At 30.8% G+C, this 17,082-nt stretch overlaps 4 protein-coding genes across 5 annotated transcripts; 2 read left to right on the plus strand and 2 right to left on the minus strand.

Annotated features, from left to right (window-relative positions):
* Positions 1 to 651: 651 nt before the first annotated feature.
* LOC125073380 lies at positions 652 to 3,810 on the plus strand. 2 transcript variants are annotated; one of them, XM_047684189.1, is made up of 3 exons: positions 1,198 to 1,367; positions 1,831 to 2,912; positions 3,604 to 3,810. In XM_047684189.1, the coding sequence occupies exons 1-3, from the start codon at positions 1,343 to 1,345 to the stop codon at positions 3,712 to 3,714; spliced, it is 1,218 nt and encodes a 405-aa protein (XP_047540145.1). In that variant the 5' UTR covers positions 1,198 to 1,342; the 3' UTR covers positions 3,715 to 3,810. The 2 variants fall into 2 exon arrangements, with proteins under 2 accessions (XP_047540143.1, XP_047540145.1); XM_047684187.1 differs by having other exon boundaries at positions 652 to 2,912.
* Positions 3,811 to 4,320: 510 nt separating this feature from the next.
* On the minus strand, positions 4,321 to 8,068 carry LOC125073382 (60S ribosomal protein L7). The gene is made up of 7 exons (XM_047684190.1): positions 7,995 to 8,068; positions 7,230 to 7,377; positions 6,414 to 6,533; positions 5,778 to 5,867; positions 5,109 to 5,252; positions 4,821 to 4,970; positions 4,321 to 4,488 (listed from the first exon to the last, which is right to left on the minus strand). Exons 2-7 carry the CDS (start codon positions 7,371 to 7,373, stop codon positions 4,348 to 4,350), a joined length of 789 nt encoding a protein of 262 aa, XP_047540146.1. The 5' UTR covers positions 7,374 to 7,377; positions 7,995 to 8,068; the 3' UTR covers positions 4,321 to 4,347.
* Positions 8,069 to 8,401: 333 nt separating this feature from the next.
* On the plus strand, positions 8,402 to 14,011 carry LOC125073497 (zinc finger MYND domain-containing protein 10). The gene is made up of 10 exons (XM_047684351.1): positions 8,402 to 8,505; positions 8,849 to 8,957; positions 9,324 to 9,437; positions 9,937 to 10,076; positions 10,611 to 10,733; positions 10,823 to 10,977; positions 11,299 to 11,450; positions 11,667 to 11,828; positions 12,963 to 13,201; positions 13,650 to 14,011. Exons 1-10 carry the CDS (start codon positions 8,402 to 8,404, stop codon positions 13,717 to 13,719), a joined length of 1,368 nt encoding a protein of 455 aa, XP_047540307.1. The 3' UTR covers positions 13,720 to 14,011.
* LOC125073498 (40S ribosomal protein S12) lies at positions 14,011 to 17,008 on the minus strand. Its single transcript, XM_047684352.1, has 6 exons — positions 16,985 to 17,008; positions 16,813 to 16,850; positions 16,088 to 16,222; positions 15,281 to 15,383; positions 14,426 to 14,527; positions 14,011 to 14,122 (listed from the first exon to the last, which is right to left on the minus strand). The coding sequence occupies exons 2-6, from the start codon at positions 16,827 to 16,829 to the stop codon at positions 14,060 to 14,062; spliced, it is 420 nt and encodes a 139-aa protein (XP_047540308.1). The 5' UTR covers positions 16,830 to 16,850; positions 16,985 to 17,008; the 3' UTR covers positions 14,011 to 14,059.
* Positions 17,009 to 17,082: the final 74 nt, after the last annotated feature.

The raw sequence follows: 17,082 nt of genomic DNA on the forward strand, positions 1-17,082 counted from the left end.
AATATCGTATTCAGCGTTACCCATAAGTAATATGTCATATGACATAATACTATGAAAATAAGCAAATATACTAGACGACCGGTATCAATATCAGTTATTTGTCTAACTTTGTTAACCACGTATGCTACGGACCTGAGTCTTCCTGTCAGGGACGATAATTGAGGACTCCACTGAAGTTTGGAATCCAATGCTATTCCTAAAAACACTCTAGTATCTGCTACTTCAAGACAGCCACCGTTTAAAGATATATTATAATTTTGCTTTCTAACATTTGGTAGGATACAAACATTTTGTTTTTTTTTTGAACATTCAAAGATAATATATTTACTGTCAACCAATCGTATATCTGTGATAATGCACTGTTCATATCGTCATAGTCAGTTTATTTTCTTGTCGACCTTAAAAATCAGTGAAGTATCGTCAAACAACACTATATCACTAATACTTTTAACATAGAAAGGAAGATCATTTATATATACTAGAAATAGAAAGGGACCCAAAATTGATCCCTGTGGAACACCTATTTTTATGAGCAACTAATTCGATTTTTTAAATATTTTTTTAACCTTATATACATAAGTCCATTTAAATCCGAACTGGCAGCACCATTCTCCTAGAAAATGACATTCGGTAAGGCGATTTGATGTGATAGATGACATTGACACCAAAAAATATTGATACAATTAGAATTAACTACGGAAAAGGCGGGAAAAAATGGATTTCAAGACAAACTAGTTATAACTTTTTATTGAAACAAAAATACATAGAAAATAATAAATATGGATTCTTTGAAGGTCATCAAATTTCATCATCCGTTATTTGACAACTTAAACATAGTGTACAATGTGTCCAGCCGGTCAATAGTGTTTTGGAATAAATATCAAATATTTTTATTCGATGAGCTGAAATATGAAAGCTTGGATAACGTTTGCCAGTGGATACATTTTACTGAATTCAGTACGGCTCAAGTAATATTATCAGTTAACTATCTAATTTGCTTAGATAACAATGGTATTATTCACGTATCACCACTAAAATTTAAACAGTCCGCTCAAAAAAGAATTAAGAGTAGTTTTCAGCTACGAGAACAGGGAATTTTATGTATGGAATACAACGAAAATAACAATGTTACATTCAGCATACAAAAAGAAGCAACAAAATTATACTTTTGTGTCCATAAAATAAGTTCAGTGTTTCCTTTGGAGAAGAAAATTCAAATTTCCAATGAAAACATACAATGTGCAAGTAATGTTATTTGTGGAAAGATGATTTTTAGCTCTCGCGTATTAAGTGAATCAGAATTTATTGACATTAAAGATTTATTCCAGCTAAAAGACGTTCAATGGACAAATCAACTGTTAGTGATAGTAAGTTTTGATAATTTAACATTGTGTGCTTTTCTAATATGTTTGAAATCGACTCAAGAAATTGTATCGCCAATAAAATTACTTACTTGTCCGTCTCAAATCAATAATATAAGTTTTATTTACGAAAACCATTTGAATATTATTATAAGTTTAGCATCCGGTACACTGATAAAACAACCACTTTCTAGTGAATATAAATTACGTTCTAATATTATACATTTAAATACTGCTATAAATAAATGTCTGGCTATTAATAGCACTATGATATACACTGATGGAATTTCTATGTGGAAATCTGAAAACACATATTCTGAAACTAGTATAACATTTAGAGAATTTGTTGTTAGACATGTCAAAGATTTTATTAAGGTTGCAGACCAAATTGTCTGTGTAACATATTCAAAATTGATTTATTTAATACCACTTGAAGAGGAAGCATGCTATTTAAACAATCCTACTACAGATGGCGATTATTGTTCAGCGAGTGATCTCTTAAATAATTGTGATTATTTGGACAAAATTATGGAAGAAATAAGAAAAAATGATCAAATAATTAAAAGTATCAAGAAAGAAGAAAATTATCTTATGACTCTAGCTCTATCTAATAGAAAAGACATAATGAATGAAGTTATTAATTATAATGTTACAATATTAGATAATTATGAAGATATATTGAATGAAGATATTCCGTTAACCATGACGAATAATATTGGTGAATATTTTCATACTGATACTTTATATTTCCTCATAAAAATCACTACAACTTGTCACTTGCAACAAAAATTTAGTGATATCCTATCCAACCTTTTTGGTAATTTAAAGATACATATAACATTGCTGTCTGAGAGCAAAGTTTTAAAAACAACCAGTATAACAGTTCAGGAACAGTTGAAAACCATGAACATTGTCTTACCATTAAATACACAAATGTTGAACTTAACAAAAGTTACTTTACACATTCAGTTGGTTACCCATATACCAGGTGCTCTAAATGAAAAAGACACTTTGAGGACAAACTTACATTCTGTTAAAATTATTTTAAATCCAGAAAACTTTATTAAAACTAATAATTCAAGACGTAACATACAATTTATTAAAGAACCAAAAAAGTCCATCTTAGATTTAATTTATGAAACAAGTTACAAACACTATGGGAAATTATTTAAAATTAACCGAGTTCCAAACACAAGAACAGAGTTTAAATGGTCATTTTATGTCAAATTACCGAATAACTATCAGGACTCATTGAAAAATAGAAATTTCTTTTTTGAAAATTTTTATATTAGCAAAGCAAAATATTTATTGAATGAATTATCATCAGAGGAATTCCTGAAATCACGGAGTTATCTTTGCTTCATAATAGACAATGAAAGATTGGAACTAGAGATTTTAAATGATGGTCTTTTTGATCCCATATTAAAGGTGACCTCACAGAATGCTCAAGTTGCTTTTGGGATCAGAAATTTTTTGTCTGGTCTCGCTTACAACGGTTTCAGGAATAACGAACACGAATTTGCTAGCAATACATTATATGATTCTCTTGAGGTAATCATATTTTTATTTATAAGAAACTTTGTGATTGTGATTTTGCCGCGAGAAATACAGATACTTAAATAAAAAAGTTCTTTACATGGTATCCTCACTAGTGTCCGATATGTTCTGTTAATATGCAGCGAGTATAAAAACCATGGATAGGATTGTAATTTGAATGAGAATAGTACTAAATAACCATTACCAGGCAAAGAACTTACTAGTCGCATTCCAAGAGCTTTAAATTCAGATTGCTATTTACCAGCAGCGTTCATATTTTACCTTTTAAAATTAAGACTTATTACCATGAACGGATCATGATTCATGAAAATATCACTAATATCATTTGCCAAGTGTAAGCCTCCCAGGACCTTTTAAAGGTGCGAATAGTAGAGCTGTGTTTTTAATCCGTAAATAATGAAAACGCGATAAGATATTTCACTGTAGACGAAAAAAAATTTTTGAAATAGATTTTTTTTTTTCAAATAGGCATAACATGCTGCAATACCTTTTATATCAGCTTTATTTGAAAATAGATAATTATGAAATAAGCATTATAAAAATTACTATTATTTTTACCCTTTTTTACAAACCTCGAAGGCAGAATCATAGTGCATTATTATCAGATTTTATTTTTAATTAAATTTCACTAACGTTTATTTATACATGTATTAAAATTAAGTCTAATAAGGTATTTCTATTTCAGAATATGGAAAGGAAAATTAAAGCGTGCATGTTGAAAAAAATTTCAAATGAAGAATTCATCAATATTTTTGATCAATACCAAAGGAACATCATTGGTGCTTTAGTTATATAAGATATTCTTTATAAATCTAGTCACATTGTCTATTGCTGTGGGTGTATTGTAAATGTTTTGCCTTTTATGTGATTACACTGTTTTTTTAACTACAGATTTTTGCCTTTCAATTATTTCCTGTCTTTTCTGGTGGCTAGCTTTTGTTAAATAATATTCAACAAAACACAAGTAAGTCAGTTTTTTTACGAGGAATTAGTCGACCTCTGTTAAAAATTAACTCAAGTAGATATTTTTATTGATGTTTATTAAAGAAAAGCTCTATTTTGACACAAGTATTAAGTACAACGGTTTATCATGTACAACATTTAGATTAAAAGCCAAAATTATAAAGTTACCAAATTCAACATTAGTCGTCATAGTAAAATTTGAATTTTTAATACTAGTGAGAAGAGAATAACAAAAAATAATTATAGACTTTAATAATATAGTATTTAATACAATTGTTGCTTCATTTCAACATTAGCATTTACCAAAATTTCATGATGATCAACTTAGTACTTAAACATGAAAATGTAACTCCCTTCCATAATTATTTAATTCCCACTTTGCTTGAAACCATATCAGGATTGGGTAGGATACCGAATGATGATAAATAAAAAAGTGAGATTAATTTTAAAATTATAATCTATTTATTTAGACCATTCTCCTGAGGAGCTCGTTGATCTTGTCCTCACGGTTACCGAAGTCACCGCCGTCCACATAGTGGATGGTCTTCTTACGCCAGCCTCCAGTCGGGTTGTTCAGCTTGAATGGCCATAGGAAATTGCTTGCATACTGAAACAATTAATTAGTTTTATGTACATTGCTTGCAAATCGCACATTTCATAACAATTTTTTATTTTTATTAAGTACTAAACTTAAAAGAAGTTTTTTTTCATAAAACTAATCTAAATCTATGTGTTTTCGGAAGAAATAAATCAATACTTATATATTTGAATAATTATGTAGAGGAATTTCTTCCTAAAAGTATATTAACCTAATATAATTTAAAGTAAATAACATAAGGTGTTTAAAAATAAGTCAAGCAGTCAAAATAAATTACTTATCAAGACTGTTATAGAAATTTTTAAATTACAGTATGTACAAGTTGTAAAAAAAACACATACCTTGAACTTATCACCGACAGTGAAGATTTCGTGGATGAGGTCCTCAACACAGATGATGTTGCTCTTGCTAAGTTTCTCTTCAATGACCTTGTTGGAAGTGATGGGTACACGTTGTCCCTTCACTTTAGCAAAACCACGCTTGTAGATCAGCTGCAAATAAAAACTAATGAATCAAAATTCCCAGTTATTTAATTGGTTTTTTTTTAGTGTAACTTAGCAGTTCACTTTTATTATGAACGTACAATTTTGTTTTTTAAATTATTTCCTGGTAAGTTGCAAAGTCATTACCTCACGAACACTCTTCAGGTTGGGGTATCCCCAAGTGATGTAGGGCTCAGCAATACGCATCATGTTGACTGTGGCCTTGTTCAGCTTGATGAAGACACCATTGTTAATTTGACGCAATCTGAACAGCTTGAGGACTTTGCGTACCTAAAATATATTTTTTTTATTAGATTTCTGGAAAACCATTTTTTTAAAAGACAAGGAAAAAATTGAAATAAAAATGCAAATTGTTATGTTGAAACTCCAAATAGTACGCAATCAAATATGTCTAAAGTGGGATTATCTACACAATACAAAACTTTATGGAATACAAAAATTTTCTGTTCCCTTTGCCTCATATTAATAAATCAGGTGGTTGTTGTTTGTGATTGATTTTGTTTACATAGGTAGATTGTCTGAACCTCATCAGGTGTCATCGCTTCTAGGATTTCAGACTAAGAAATACTATTTGATTTACCCTCCCTCTCAACCAGGGGGGAACTAAGTTATATCCCTTGTGCGTGCAGTTACTCTTGATCACTCAGCCTTCAAACAAGAACACAACAATACTTAGTATTGAAAGCATGCACAGGAAGCCCTTTAACATGACTAACCCTTTGCAAGGTTTTTATGAAAACATCATGTACTTCTTTATACATTTATTACAAATAAATAATAAATCATATAACATACCTTAGGTGAGACTTGGTTGATACCACGGATACGAATGACGAAAGCAAGCTTGGCTTCACCGGGAACATAGTAGTTGCCTCGGTTGCGTGCCTGAAAAGATTATGTAAAATTATTTATTTCCCCCCAATATTATGAAAATATGTGTAGTCAAAGGTTCAATCTTTCAGTTTAGACTTTTTAATACTATTGTCTTTGATAATATTTCACCTAATTACAATGAAAATTTCACAAGTTATTATTTTATTAATAAAAAACATTGTCTATGGCAATTGTTCATTTTGTATAATATGAATATAAAATGAAATTGTAAATTATCTAAAAACTTTCATAAGTAGCATAGCAGTATTTTAATAATATACATACTTAGGAATATTTCTTCTTTACTGGGATATCTGATAAAAACTGCTTTTTAACAAGAAGACTGCCTATTTGTGAAATTGTTTACGGTCAGCATATATTTGTATATATTTTTTTCTTTTGCTACACAATAAAGTTGTGTTACTACTATTGTACAACTATGGTACAACTATCAAACCATTTTTTTTTTTCTTTTAAGATCCAACATATACATATACAAATGTATTCTATGAATCAATTAAATGTAAAAGTACAAATATATAAAAATGGTTACATTACCTGTCTGGCCAGCCTGATCTCATCACGTTCCTTGATGCGGTATTCCTTAACATACTGTTCAGCCCTCTTGAAGATTTCTTTCCTCTTCTTGTGGGCAGCGGAACGCCTTTTGATTGTTACCTAAATATAATAAACTTTTTAATTTTCTCATATTAACATTTTAAAGAGAAGTTAAACATTAAAGTAGATCAGGTAATTGTTTTAACAGCATCTTAATCAGATGAACTATGCCTTTCAATTTATTATCATCATGGAAATGACTAAGTACAAATTGAAATATATTTACAGTAGCATTAATACAAATATTATATTATTTATTATTATTAGTAAGACCTTTATTGGAAAGTGATTTGGTAAAACCAAATTTGGTATATAATTTTAGTATAACATTTTTTTTGCATACATGGAACACATATGTAATAATATCAATGGGAATTTGACTCTGTTGTTTTTCATGCCCAAACCATTAAACCAAGTTAGATTAAATTTCGTATGAAATCTACAAGGACATAGGCTACTTTTTAATTCCTAATACATAACGATTAATCCCTAAAACACAAGCGAAATCGCGAGCGACAACTAGTGGTTGAATCAAATATTCGAAAAACTATTAGTCTCCTAGGTTTAGCTCAATTGTTTGTTATGACAATATTAACCCATTCCCTGTCCTGGGAATTATGTGTGTTATCATGTGTGCTATTTGGATAGGGCACTTCTTAATAGAATATCTAAAAACTTCAACATCTGACAACTGAAGCAAACTAATTTATTAAAGAATAGAATTGTTTTTTGTAAAAATAAGACAATTATAATAACCTGAATACGACGGGTTCTGAGAGCCTCCCTGCGTTTGCGGTGCTTGAGAACTGACTCAGGGACTGCGGGAAGCTTCTTGCTGTCCTCCTTGCCCTTAACTACCTTCTTCTCGGCCGGAGCCTTTTTGTCTGTTGTCGCCACCATTGTGCTGTGATATAAATATCAAAGCATAAGAAACAATGAAAACACGAAAGCTATGTCATAATTAGATTAAAATAAAAATCTGTCTACATTATTAGTTTCGAATATACAATTCTACGTATATTATTAATAGTTTTTTAATGCTTAATGAGATTGCCGATAAGGTTAGAAAGAATGTTTTTTTATGAAAACATGTTTCGAAGACAAAACAATGGCCATATGTGAAAGTCGGAAGTTTATAATTGATAGATTGATATTTCAATTGCAAACCTTAATGCAGTTAATGTAATATTTATTTACACATTATTTGGTCAAAGCATGCATCAGTTATAGGTTAGAAAATTGTCAATAGTGTTATTAGAAATACATATAATTTCGAGAATAAGGTGGATATACTAGAATCTTAGTTATATTTCCTTAAAATGAAAGTTAAAAGGGTTATATTAAAGTTTTATTAAAAATAAGTTAGTGATCACTGGCATCGGATATTAACCACTCCTTGGTGTATCACTTTTCACAAAACCCTTCAAGTTTTTTGATGGATTGTCACTGTAACTTTATTCCTTGATAATAAATGACCTGATTTACACTAAATTATCAATAAATAATTAAAAAATTAGCAACCTGCGAGGCAAAACTCCACGCGGCACGTGTGTCAAATTATAGAAAGAACGACAGAAACCATAGACTTCCGGTAATCGCCATATTTATTAAATTTTTATGTGGCAACAAAATCTTAAAAATAAACTATAAATGAATAAATATTACAAAATTACCGTTCTAACTTTAAATAAAATATAAACCATAATTTAATAATAAAAATAAATATTCCAGAGTACAATAAATGTAGAATTAAAAAAATACAATGATAATATAAAAAAAAAGTCTTATAACTTGTCGGTTTCTATAACAACAAAAATAAATAGATCGAAGTTGATATGCTAATTTATTAATATTGGTAATAGGCAGTTGAATGAAAGAAATATTTGTGTCATATTTTTTTATAGCAAAACTTGGTAATAAGCTAAACGATGGTAGAAAAAGACTCTCAGCTTAGTGCTTTAGATATTGGTGAACTCGATATGTACGTCCAAAGTGTGGAACCTTGGTGTATAGATGCCATTGGAAACCAAGCGTAAGTTTTTATATTATGTAAATGACGAAATATAATAATGATATAGTGTAATAAATAACCATAATATATTGTAAGGTTAAGGATTAGGGATATGTATTTTATTTCATCCTAGGTACTTGAACTTGTATTGGTTTCGTCGGGCTACCAATAATTAATCAGTAAAATTCACATTTAATATGAGGGATAGCTAAACCAGCAATAATATCATTAATCATAAAGGTTTTTTTTTTTAAATTTTTTATTAGTAATGAGCACAACACTTAATAAATCACCTCAGTGAGTAATATGTACAAGTACCAAAAATAACACACAACACATAACAACAAGAACACTATTGTTTTAGATGGCTTGACTGGCATATTCGGTTGCAAAAACTGAACCAACAAGCAGTTCTAGAAGCCTCTTCTATGCAAGAAGAAATTACAAAAGAAACGCTTATCTCTTACGGAAAGGTACGAATAAAATAATTGTGTAATTTTACCATAATATTTAAAATAAAATTATTAATTCATACTTAAAACAGTTTTTAACGATTTTGCTTTTATTTAGGTGTATATTTTTATATAAATTAATGAAATATTAACTTTTTTTTTTATTCAAAAGTTGCCGATGAAATGGTACCTAATTCATTTTTTACTATCAATATCAGGCTAAAATATCAAATGTCGTAAACGATGACGGGGTAAAATTGTTTTGTATTATTGATTATGTATTTTAAGAAACAAATAACACATTTATTTGGCTTATTGAAAGCTTTAGTTAAAAATTATGTTTAAGAATACACCCAATTAATTATGAATGTATTAGTATTATTTCAGCTTCCGGTTTTGGTTCAGGAAGCAATTTGCATTCAAGTGTGGCGTTTAAAAATCTACCCGCAAATAATGAAATTGGAACCCGCACCTACAAATACTTTTGGTGTGTATATGGTGGTAAGTTATGATATTCGACAGTTATGATTACACTTAAATTTTACTTTTGGTTAATGTATTTCATGAAATTTGCTAATAACTCAGCTATACTGTGCACTAGTAAGAGCTTATAATGAATATATGTATCTTTATTTATAATATAACACAATTACACTTAACTACTTATTTCCACTTTAACATTACTTCCAAAATTCCGATAACAATTTCACCGACATTCAAAACGCCATTGATTCACAAATCCATAGTGAGTATCATAGATTAATTAAGGTCTCAACCAATAATATCGCGTCAAATGTTGTTTATTTGGCCTTTTCCATTTGGAATTTGGTTGGAATAGAGTACAGTAGGAAGAATTATTTTGTATATGGTTTATATTATCTGTATAATTTAAAAAAGCTGAACAAGTTTTTTTCTCAACATTATTATCGGTTCCCCTTGACGCACCAATAGAATTAAAGTTCAAATTTTATGCATGCACTTGTATTTTTCAATGTTCCAGCTATACCACGAAGCAGCGGCTATAGGTCTGCTAGAAACGGTTCTCTTTCATGAAGACGGTGCTCAGTGCGTCAGTGAAGTTGCTATTGACTTACTCCATTACGCCGTCGACCAGCTAACGGCTCTTGTAGCTCTAATAAAGTAAGGCGTTTTTGGTACTTGTGTTCGTTTGAGTTGCAACGAATATTCAGCTGTTTAGTATTTAGCATTTTGATTTGTATTTCGGTAAATATTAAATGTGCTAATAAAAAGCAACTATGGACAATACATAATACCAACCAACAATAAGTAGTAGAAATACCAACTAATATCATTCATATGTGGAATACCATCATAATATCACCCTCTCCAAGACTTTCTTTTAAAGTAGACGTATTTATATTCCGGATGGTTTAAGGTGGATTAATTATAAACGTGAAGTCTGAACTAATCTCACGGTGGACGTTTTGTTCTGAGACATCCGCCAATTTTTGTTGTACCTATTCGGATTTCTCGAGATATACGTTTCGTTCCAATCTAATGGATATCTACCCACTTTCTTTGCGGGATGAGATCTAGGTCTTCAGTGTCCTATGTTCTAGATAACAAGACTCTTGGGCTTAATATATTTGACGTAAATTTAATTCGTTTTTCTGCAATACTACGTATTTTATTTAAAAAGCAATTTGTTTTCAGTAATGGATATTTGAAACCCTTATCTGCTAAAGAGTTAGACAGTGAGACAGCGGTCGAGGAACTTGAACGTCAGAAAAGAGACTTACAATTCGACATCAGCATGAGATGTATCTCAATTGTTCGGTAAATATAAAGCTACAGTCTGTGTATCTACATTTTTTTCTATAATTTGGTTTCATTTGTTTTTTCTATAATTTAAGTCAACTTTTCAGGTATTTGGCAGAGCATATGGAGGTAGCGGGTATAGGCGCATCAATATCTACCAACTTGTATAAGACCTATGATGTTCCTTCTATTCTATGCCATCTCATACAGCTTCAACCCTGGCGGAAAGTTAATGACAAAGGAGATATCCAGATATTTAATTGTGCGTAATACGTTGCTTTTCAATAGAACTATATAGTATTCTTAAGTGTTCTACAGCCTTATCCTCATAAAAAGAGGTCTGGAGCTTATTCCACTATATATTTTATCTATATATGTTCTTGACTCACAATAAATATACAAGTAATAATTATAAACATAAATCAAGGAATCATGCGCCTTTTGAACGCACAGTGTTTGCTATCTGATTAACGTGTTCTTTCTGATTGAGCTTACTCGGTTTTTTTTTTAATAATGCTCAAAGAAATCGTTTTCTTTAGTTATATTCTCGTCTCTCTGCACGATTAAAAAAACTTTTGTTCAGTTGGGCGCTGGTCCAAGCCGTCCGCAGAGGATCTCTCTCAACTGCATCGTAGCGAAGCTCAACTTTGGCTTTGTCTTCGCCAATTGCTTCTAGAGCCAAGATTACCTCATCACTACACTATCGACGAGTGTCGTCGCTTTTCATTCTGTTCGGTAATTTTAAATAATTTACGATTTCTCGTAGTATAGTATTGGCAATTGTAGATACAACAATGATAGTCCAAAAAATCAGAATCGATTGTGGCCTTCACATTATTAGACAGTCCATGACTCGATGAGTTTATTAAGCTTCAATAACGACATATTCTAAACACATTAAGACAATTTTCTCTTCAAATGTAATCAATAATTTTATCATAATAATGTTAGCTTCAAGCAAAAATCACGGATGCAATGTTAGATCAAGTACCACCGTTGGGCGATTTGAAAATGTTCCTGTGCCGGTTAGCCGTGGGCGATTACTCTAGCCTACATAATCGTACAAATGGCGTCAAGAACCCGGGATGCACGCTTATTGAAGTAGTACCACAGGTTAGTGTATACTCTATTCCAACCATAAGAGAAGAAAAGTTAAATAAACAACATTTAACAGCAAATTGATGTGATATCATTGGTCGAGAGCTTGATTAAAATATGATATTCACTATGGATTTGCGACCAAATGGAGTTTTGAACGACGACGAACATGTTATCGGAATTTTGGACGTAATTTAAAAAGTGGAAATAAGTAGTTAAGTGTAATAGTGTTATATTATTTTAGGTTCTTAAATATGAAATTGGCGTTTTATACGAGAAGAATAAATATATATTAATTTATCAAAGTATGCACCATAATTATCTATGAACTTTTTCTATCTCATAGGTAGTTTATTAGATCACTTTACTAAAAAAACCATGGAGACGAGAATCAATAAACTCTTTGAAGGCGGTTTGAACTGCCGCATCAGAGTTGAATTTTTTTCCTTGTTCAAATTTTGAAGTTGTCCAAATGCCGGAAAAATGGTAATCTATTGGAACAAGGTCCGGGTCCAAGGTTCAAGTTTATTTATACAGTTTATCACTTAACCCGAAGCCTGTAGCTATCCCTGAAGTGCTTTGTGATGGATCCACTTCCACAATAGCCTTAGTTCTTTAGTTTCCAAGTTGGTTCTGAAGGTCAAAATTTCCAGAACAAAAACGTTGAAGCCACCGTGCCTTCAAGCTGTTTCTGCAGCACTGGTGTCACGGTAGAACTCGTTCTCGTAAATATTTCACATTTTCCATTGTGACACATTACATTTTACCATGAGCGACGCCAAAGAAAAAAAAATGAGAAAAAAAACCAAATAAATGTCTAAATGAATTTATAAGGAGGAGATAATTTAGATCAAAGTGGTCAGTACGGCAAAACGCTAATTTCATATGTAAGGGCCTAATAAATAAAGATACATATATTAATCACAAGCTCTTAGTATTGCACAATATAGCTGAGTAATTAGCAAAACGCATGAAATACGTGAATCTAAGGTTTGTTTGTCTTTATTTCTACTTCCATTAGAATATATGTCAAGTTTATATATAGTCTTCCACGAAAAATAGTAAAGAAACGTTATTTAAACAACAATATTTTAAAATGATATTATGTTATTTGTTATTCGAATAATTTACTTACGTTTATTTTTCCAGATAAAAAAATCATATTTAAAAGAAGTCCATAAACGCACCAAGTCGCTAGCTAAAGCACAACTTGAGCATTTCAAAATGGACGGTTCCGAATCTTCTAGAAGTATGGCGAAAAAGCTTCTAGAATCTTACACTAGTGACGCTGCACTTGCGATGGATAGTGGTGGGGCAAAGTGCGCTAAATGTGGTGATAAAGCAAGTAAGAAGTGTTCAAGATGCAAAACTGAGTGGTACTGTGGCAGGTGAGGCTAATATATGTTTCAGATAATTATTGTTGGAAATAAAGACAGTAGTCTGCAATACAATATAAAGTATTGAAGTAATGATGATGATGTTTCACCGATTCGGCTACGGTCGACATTTACAATAGAGATTAGCCAATTGAGCAGGACATATGTTTTTGTTAAGAATGCACGTTACCAGTGAATACAATTAGTTATTGTCTATGGAATCATCTCAATATCTATGATATACGTGCTCTTCGAGATACGAGTGTAAACAAAAACACTCAACTTCGTAACTCCGGAGTCCGGGCTACTAGACAGTATTTTCCAATGGAAAAACAAATAATTATTCAAATAATATATTGTAAAGCAACATTTTAATGTACGTTTTCTATAATCAGTTTAAACTACGATTATAAATTGTTTTAGTTTCGTATGTTTGTAAAATATATTTTTGTTATTTCAGAGAATGTCAAGTACAACAATGGCCGAAACATAAGGAAATTTGTGATCAGTTTTCAAGTCTATGCATGTGAAATTTAATGAATTTTCCCAACGACTATTACTAATTAACTCTGAATTTAAACTAAATAATGAACTTAAACGGCGACAGATTTAATTTTTTTGTATTTATTACAATTAACTCCGCCAAATATACCTGTTTTATTAAAAACCAGAGTAAAGGGGTGTTTTTGATTTAAACTAATTTTTATCCGACGAAGTAGTCTCGCCCTAATTATTAATGTACTTTTTGTTTTTGTGGATTATTTAGATTTTCAAGCTTAAGTTAAAATAGTGACATTATATTTATTAAATAAAACAAAGAATAATTTTTTTGGCTTTTTATTGTTTATTTATAGACATTAGACCTAAGGATTAGCTTGAAGACTTCAAGTAGTCTTTGAGCACATCCAACGCTGGTGTCTCCTCACCGAAGTCCTGTAAACAAAAGTATACATTTAATTTCTAAATAATAAAGTTTGATAATCAAAGTCAAATATTTCATTAGATAATTTATAATTTCATTCAGATGAATGGAATTGGAAATGACAAGTTGTAGTAGTAATTTTGTTTGTGCGATAGGAAGGTAGCCTGTGCAAATAACACGACACCATAGGGTCGCTCAATATTATATTGCGCTGAATTTTTTTTCACTTTCAACTATGAAGTTGCTAGTGTTCGTGCAAGCGCATTTTAAAACATTTATTTGACAAAGTTATTAACTATACTTGATATACTCACTTTGATAACTACGCATGAGCATCCAACAATTTTCCTGGCCTTGCCGTCTTTGTCGATCTTGCATAAACCTGCCCATTCACCGAGTTTTTTGTTGTTGTCCACCTAAACAGAGTATTAACATATTACGTAGTATGTTTACTTTTATATAAATCCAAAATAATTATACGAAATCTTCACTTAAAATATGTAATTATACAATAGAATGCAACAATTACTTAATAATGACTTACAATTTAAAAAATAGATTTAAAACATCTTTTAAATTAATCAGATTAACATTTGGACTAAGGCTTATAAAAATAACTCTATCATTAATCTTTCAACATCTTGTTAGATACACATACATTTTCCCTAAGCATATATTCTTCTATATAATTGTGTCCAAAACACTTACAAATAAAACAGAGCTTGTGTTCAAATTAACTATGACAAATTTATCCCCACCTCCTTAGTGGAAGAGGAAATAATGTCTATATGAGTTAAATTCTTAAAGAAATATAATCATTCTATTAATATTTCTAAATAAATGTTTGTTTGCTAGGAAAGTTGACTCACATGGTGTAAGTCACCATAGGGGCATACATTTCACTATTTGCTCCTTTGGCCTTCTCTGCTATTAGAACAGAGTGGCTCGTGCGGAGCAATATACACTTTTAAACCTAGTTAAAATTGTAGGAGATCCACCCTTGTATGAGATAAATAGAGAAGACAAAATCTTGATGGACATAATATATATACAATAGGTATAAAAATAATACTGTTAAGCAGGTTAGGTGAGATTTATCTTTTTTGTCATTGTCATCGTCATCATCCTCACCTCCTCCAAATTATTAGGAAAACATACTGTTAACATACCTTCACAAGTGGGATTTGATGCTCATTGCAAAGGGCCTGCACTAATTTCTTGTATGCAGCCTCATCGCAGTTTTCAGCCAATACACAGAGTACTGCTTGCCTCCTATTTAATGACAACATAATGTATATAGTATCAAATTTGCAGTAAATTATCCTCATTAATATCAATTATTTTAGTATGGATAGTTATTCATATACAATTATGCAAAATGTGCTTTCCATGGAAATATATCCACCAAGAAATATATTAAAATATTTATCTTAAATTTTATACAAAAAAAATATTTACTACTGATAATAGACAACTACTAAATAAAAACATCTAAAGAAAGTTTTAATCAGATTTTTTCGAGTACATATGTAATAAAGTAGATACACTGGTCCAGTACAGATTAAAAATAAATTCTAAAGATTTTATAAATATGTCGCACACTTGGGAGGCCACAATCTTGTAGAAACAAGCACTGCGGTACTATGTGTATGCAATATTGTTGGCTATAAAGTTGATCCGGCACTACATTGTTAGTGACAGATATTTCCACTCAACATGTGACTAAAACAGCCACATGTTGAATGAATATTTAGTGAGGTCCATAGCCTAATTATTTAATTATGATTTACAAATTACTAAACCTGTTAAAAAAATCGAAATTACTCAGGGACAACAAAATAACAAAATGAGTTTAATGTACAACTAAGTAGGCTATCAGTAATAAATTATTAGAGAAGTATGTTAAAATGGGGTTGAATTGAGACATTATGATTAATTTTTAACCTTAAAACATAATAAAGGAATAATGTTCTTACTTGTCAAGAGCTTTAGTGGCTTCGTGGAGGCCGTGCACAAGTCCGCCGTGGATGAGGGCAGTCTTAAGAACTTCCTGTAAAGCTGTGTTCACATCCATAGCCCCTCCGCTCAGGACGGGGTTGTTGGGGACCTCGCTGTACAAATGAAATGAAACATGAAAATATAATACATGTGCCGTAAAATACAATGAGGAAATTTCCTAACATAAGAATTTAAGGAGGTGTAATCAAACAATATATCCACCAACCCGCATTGCAGCAGCGTTGTGGAATAAGCTCCAAGCTTTCATCTCTAAACGAAAGGGGGCCTTAGTCCAGAACTGGGACATTCAAAGATTTCTTTGTAAAATATTTTATCACATTTATTGTTCTAAATCATTTTGAACACGATTCATAATGATGTTTCTCTTGAATAGTTATTACTAAAGACTTGTATTTGGAGTTAAATGATGTTGTAAAAATAACGGCTAGGGCATTTAAATACTAAGAGTTAGCTGAAGGTGAACGGGATACTACAGATTTAGAAGAATGTTAACTATGACAACTAGAAACTTATTAACACGAGTTGCGATTTTTTAGGTTATGTTGACTATTTGTAAAATAATTATAAATTAAAATAAATGTGAATCTATGATTTGAATAATATTTTATCTTTTAAAGATTGAATGCACGTGCTAATTAAATATAGTTACAGTCAAAATACAAGTAAACAAAACAATACTTACACATCGACATCGGCCATGGTTTAAAATTTGTAGTAAACCTGAAATATGGAATAAAATAAGTAGAATGACTTCGTAACATATTGGCACAATTTCAAAATGCACTTAAGTTGAAAAGATCACACAAATTTTTACAGATTTCGCAAAACTTTCAATAAACTCTTTGACACTTTACCTTGCGCACCGGAAAAAGACTAGGGTTGCCATGTTTCTGTCTTACATTGACTTATGATAATATATTAGATGTTGCCACAAAAAGTAGTACACGATACT

This window comes from Vanessa atalanta, chromosome 24, assembly GCF_905147765.1.
Source record: "Vanessa atalanta chromosome 24, ilVanAtal1.2, whole genome shotgun sequence".
NCBI classification, from domain to species: Eukaryota; Metazoa; Arthropoda; class Insecta; order Lepidoptera; family Nymphalidae; genus Vanessa; species Vanessa atalanta.

Excerpts from the sequence above, each read along its gene's own strand:
- LOC125073380 (XM_047684187.1), top strand. The coding sequence starts at position 780 with ATGGATTCTTTGAAGGTCATCAAATTTCATCATCCGTTATTTGACAAC. Across the intron at positions 2,913-3,603 it reads CATTATATGATTCTCTTGAG|AATATGGAAAGGAAAATTAA; the intron begins GTAATCATATTT and ends TTTCTATTTCAG.
- LOC125073382 (XM_047684190.1), bottom strand. The coding sequence starts at position 7,373 with ATGGTGGCGACAACAGACAAAAAGGCTCCGGCCGAGAAGAAGGTAGTT. Across the intron at positions 6,534-7,229 it reads TCAGAACCCGTCGTATTCAG|GTAACAATCAAAAGGCGTTC; the intron begins GTTATTATAATT and ends TATTATATTTAG. Across the intron at positions 5,253-5,777 it reads TCAACCAAGTCTCACCTAAG|GTACGCAAAGTCCTCAAGCT; the intron begins GTATGTTATATG and ends AATATATTTTAG.
- LOC125073497 (XM_047684351.1), top strand. The coding sequence starts at position 8,402 with ATGGTAGAAAAAGACTCTCAGCTTAGTGCTTTAGATATTGGTGAACTC. Across the intron at positions 8,506-8,848 it reads GATGCCATTGGAAACCAAGC|ATGGCTTGACTGGCATATTC; the intron begins GTAAGTTTTTAT and ends CTATTGTTTTAG. Across the intron at positions 13,202-13,649 it reads ACTGAGTGGTACTGTGGCAG|AGAATGTCAAGTACAACAAT; the intron begins GTGAGGCTAATA and ends TTGTTATTTCAG.
- LOC125073498 (XM_047684352.1), bottom strand. Across the intron at positions 15,384-16,087 it reads GCCACTAAAGCTCTTGACAA|GAGGCAAGCAGTACTCTGTG; the intron begins GTAAGAACATTA and ends GTCATTAAATAG. Across the intron at positions 14,123-14,425 it reads GCTCATGCGTAGTTATCAAA|GACTTCGGTGAGGAGACACC; the intron begins GTGAGTATATCA and ends TTTTGTTTACAG.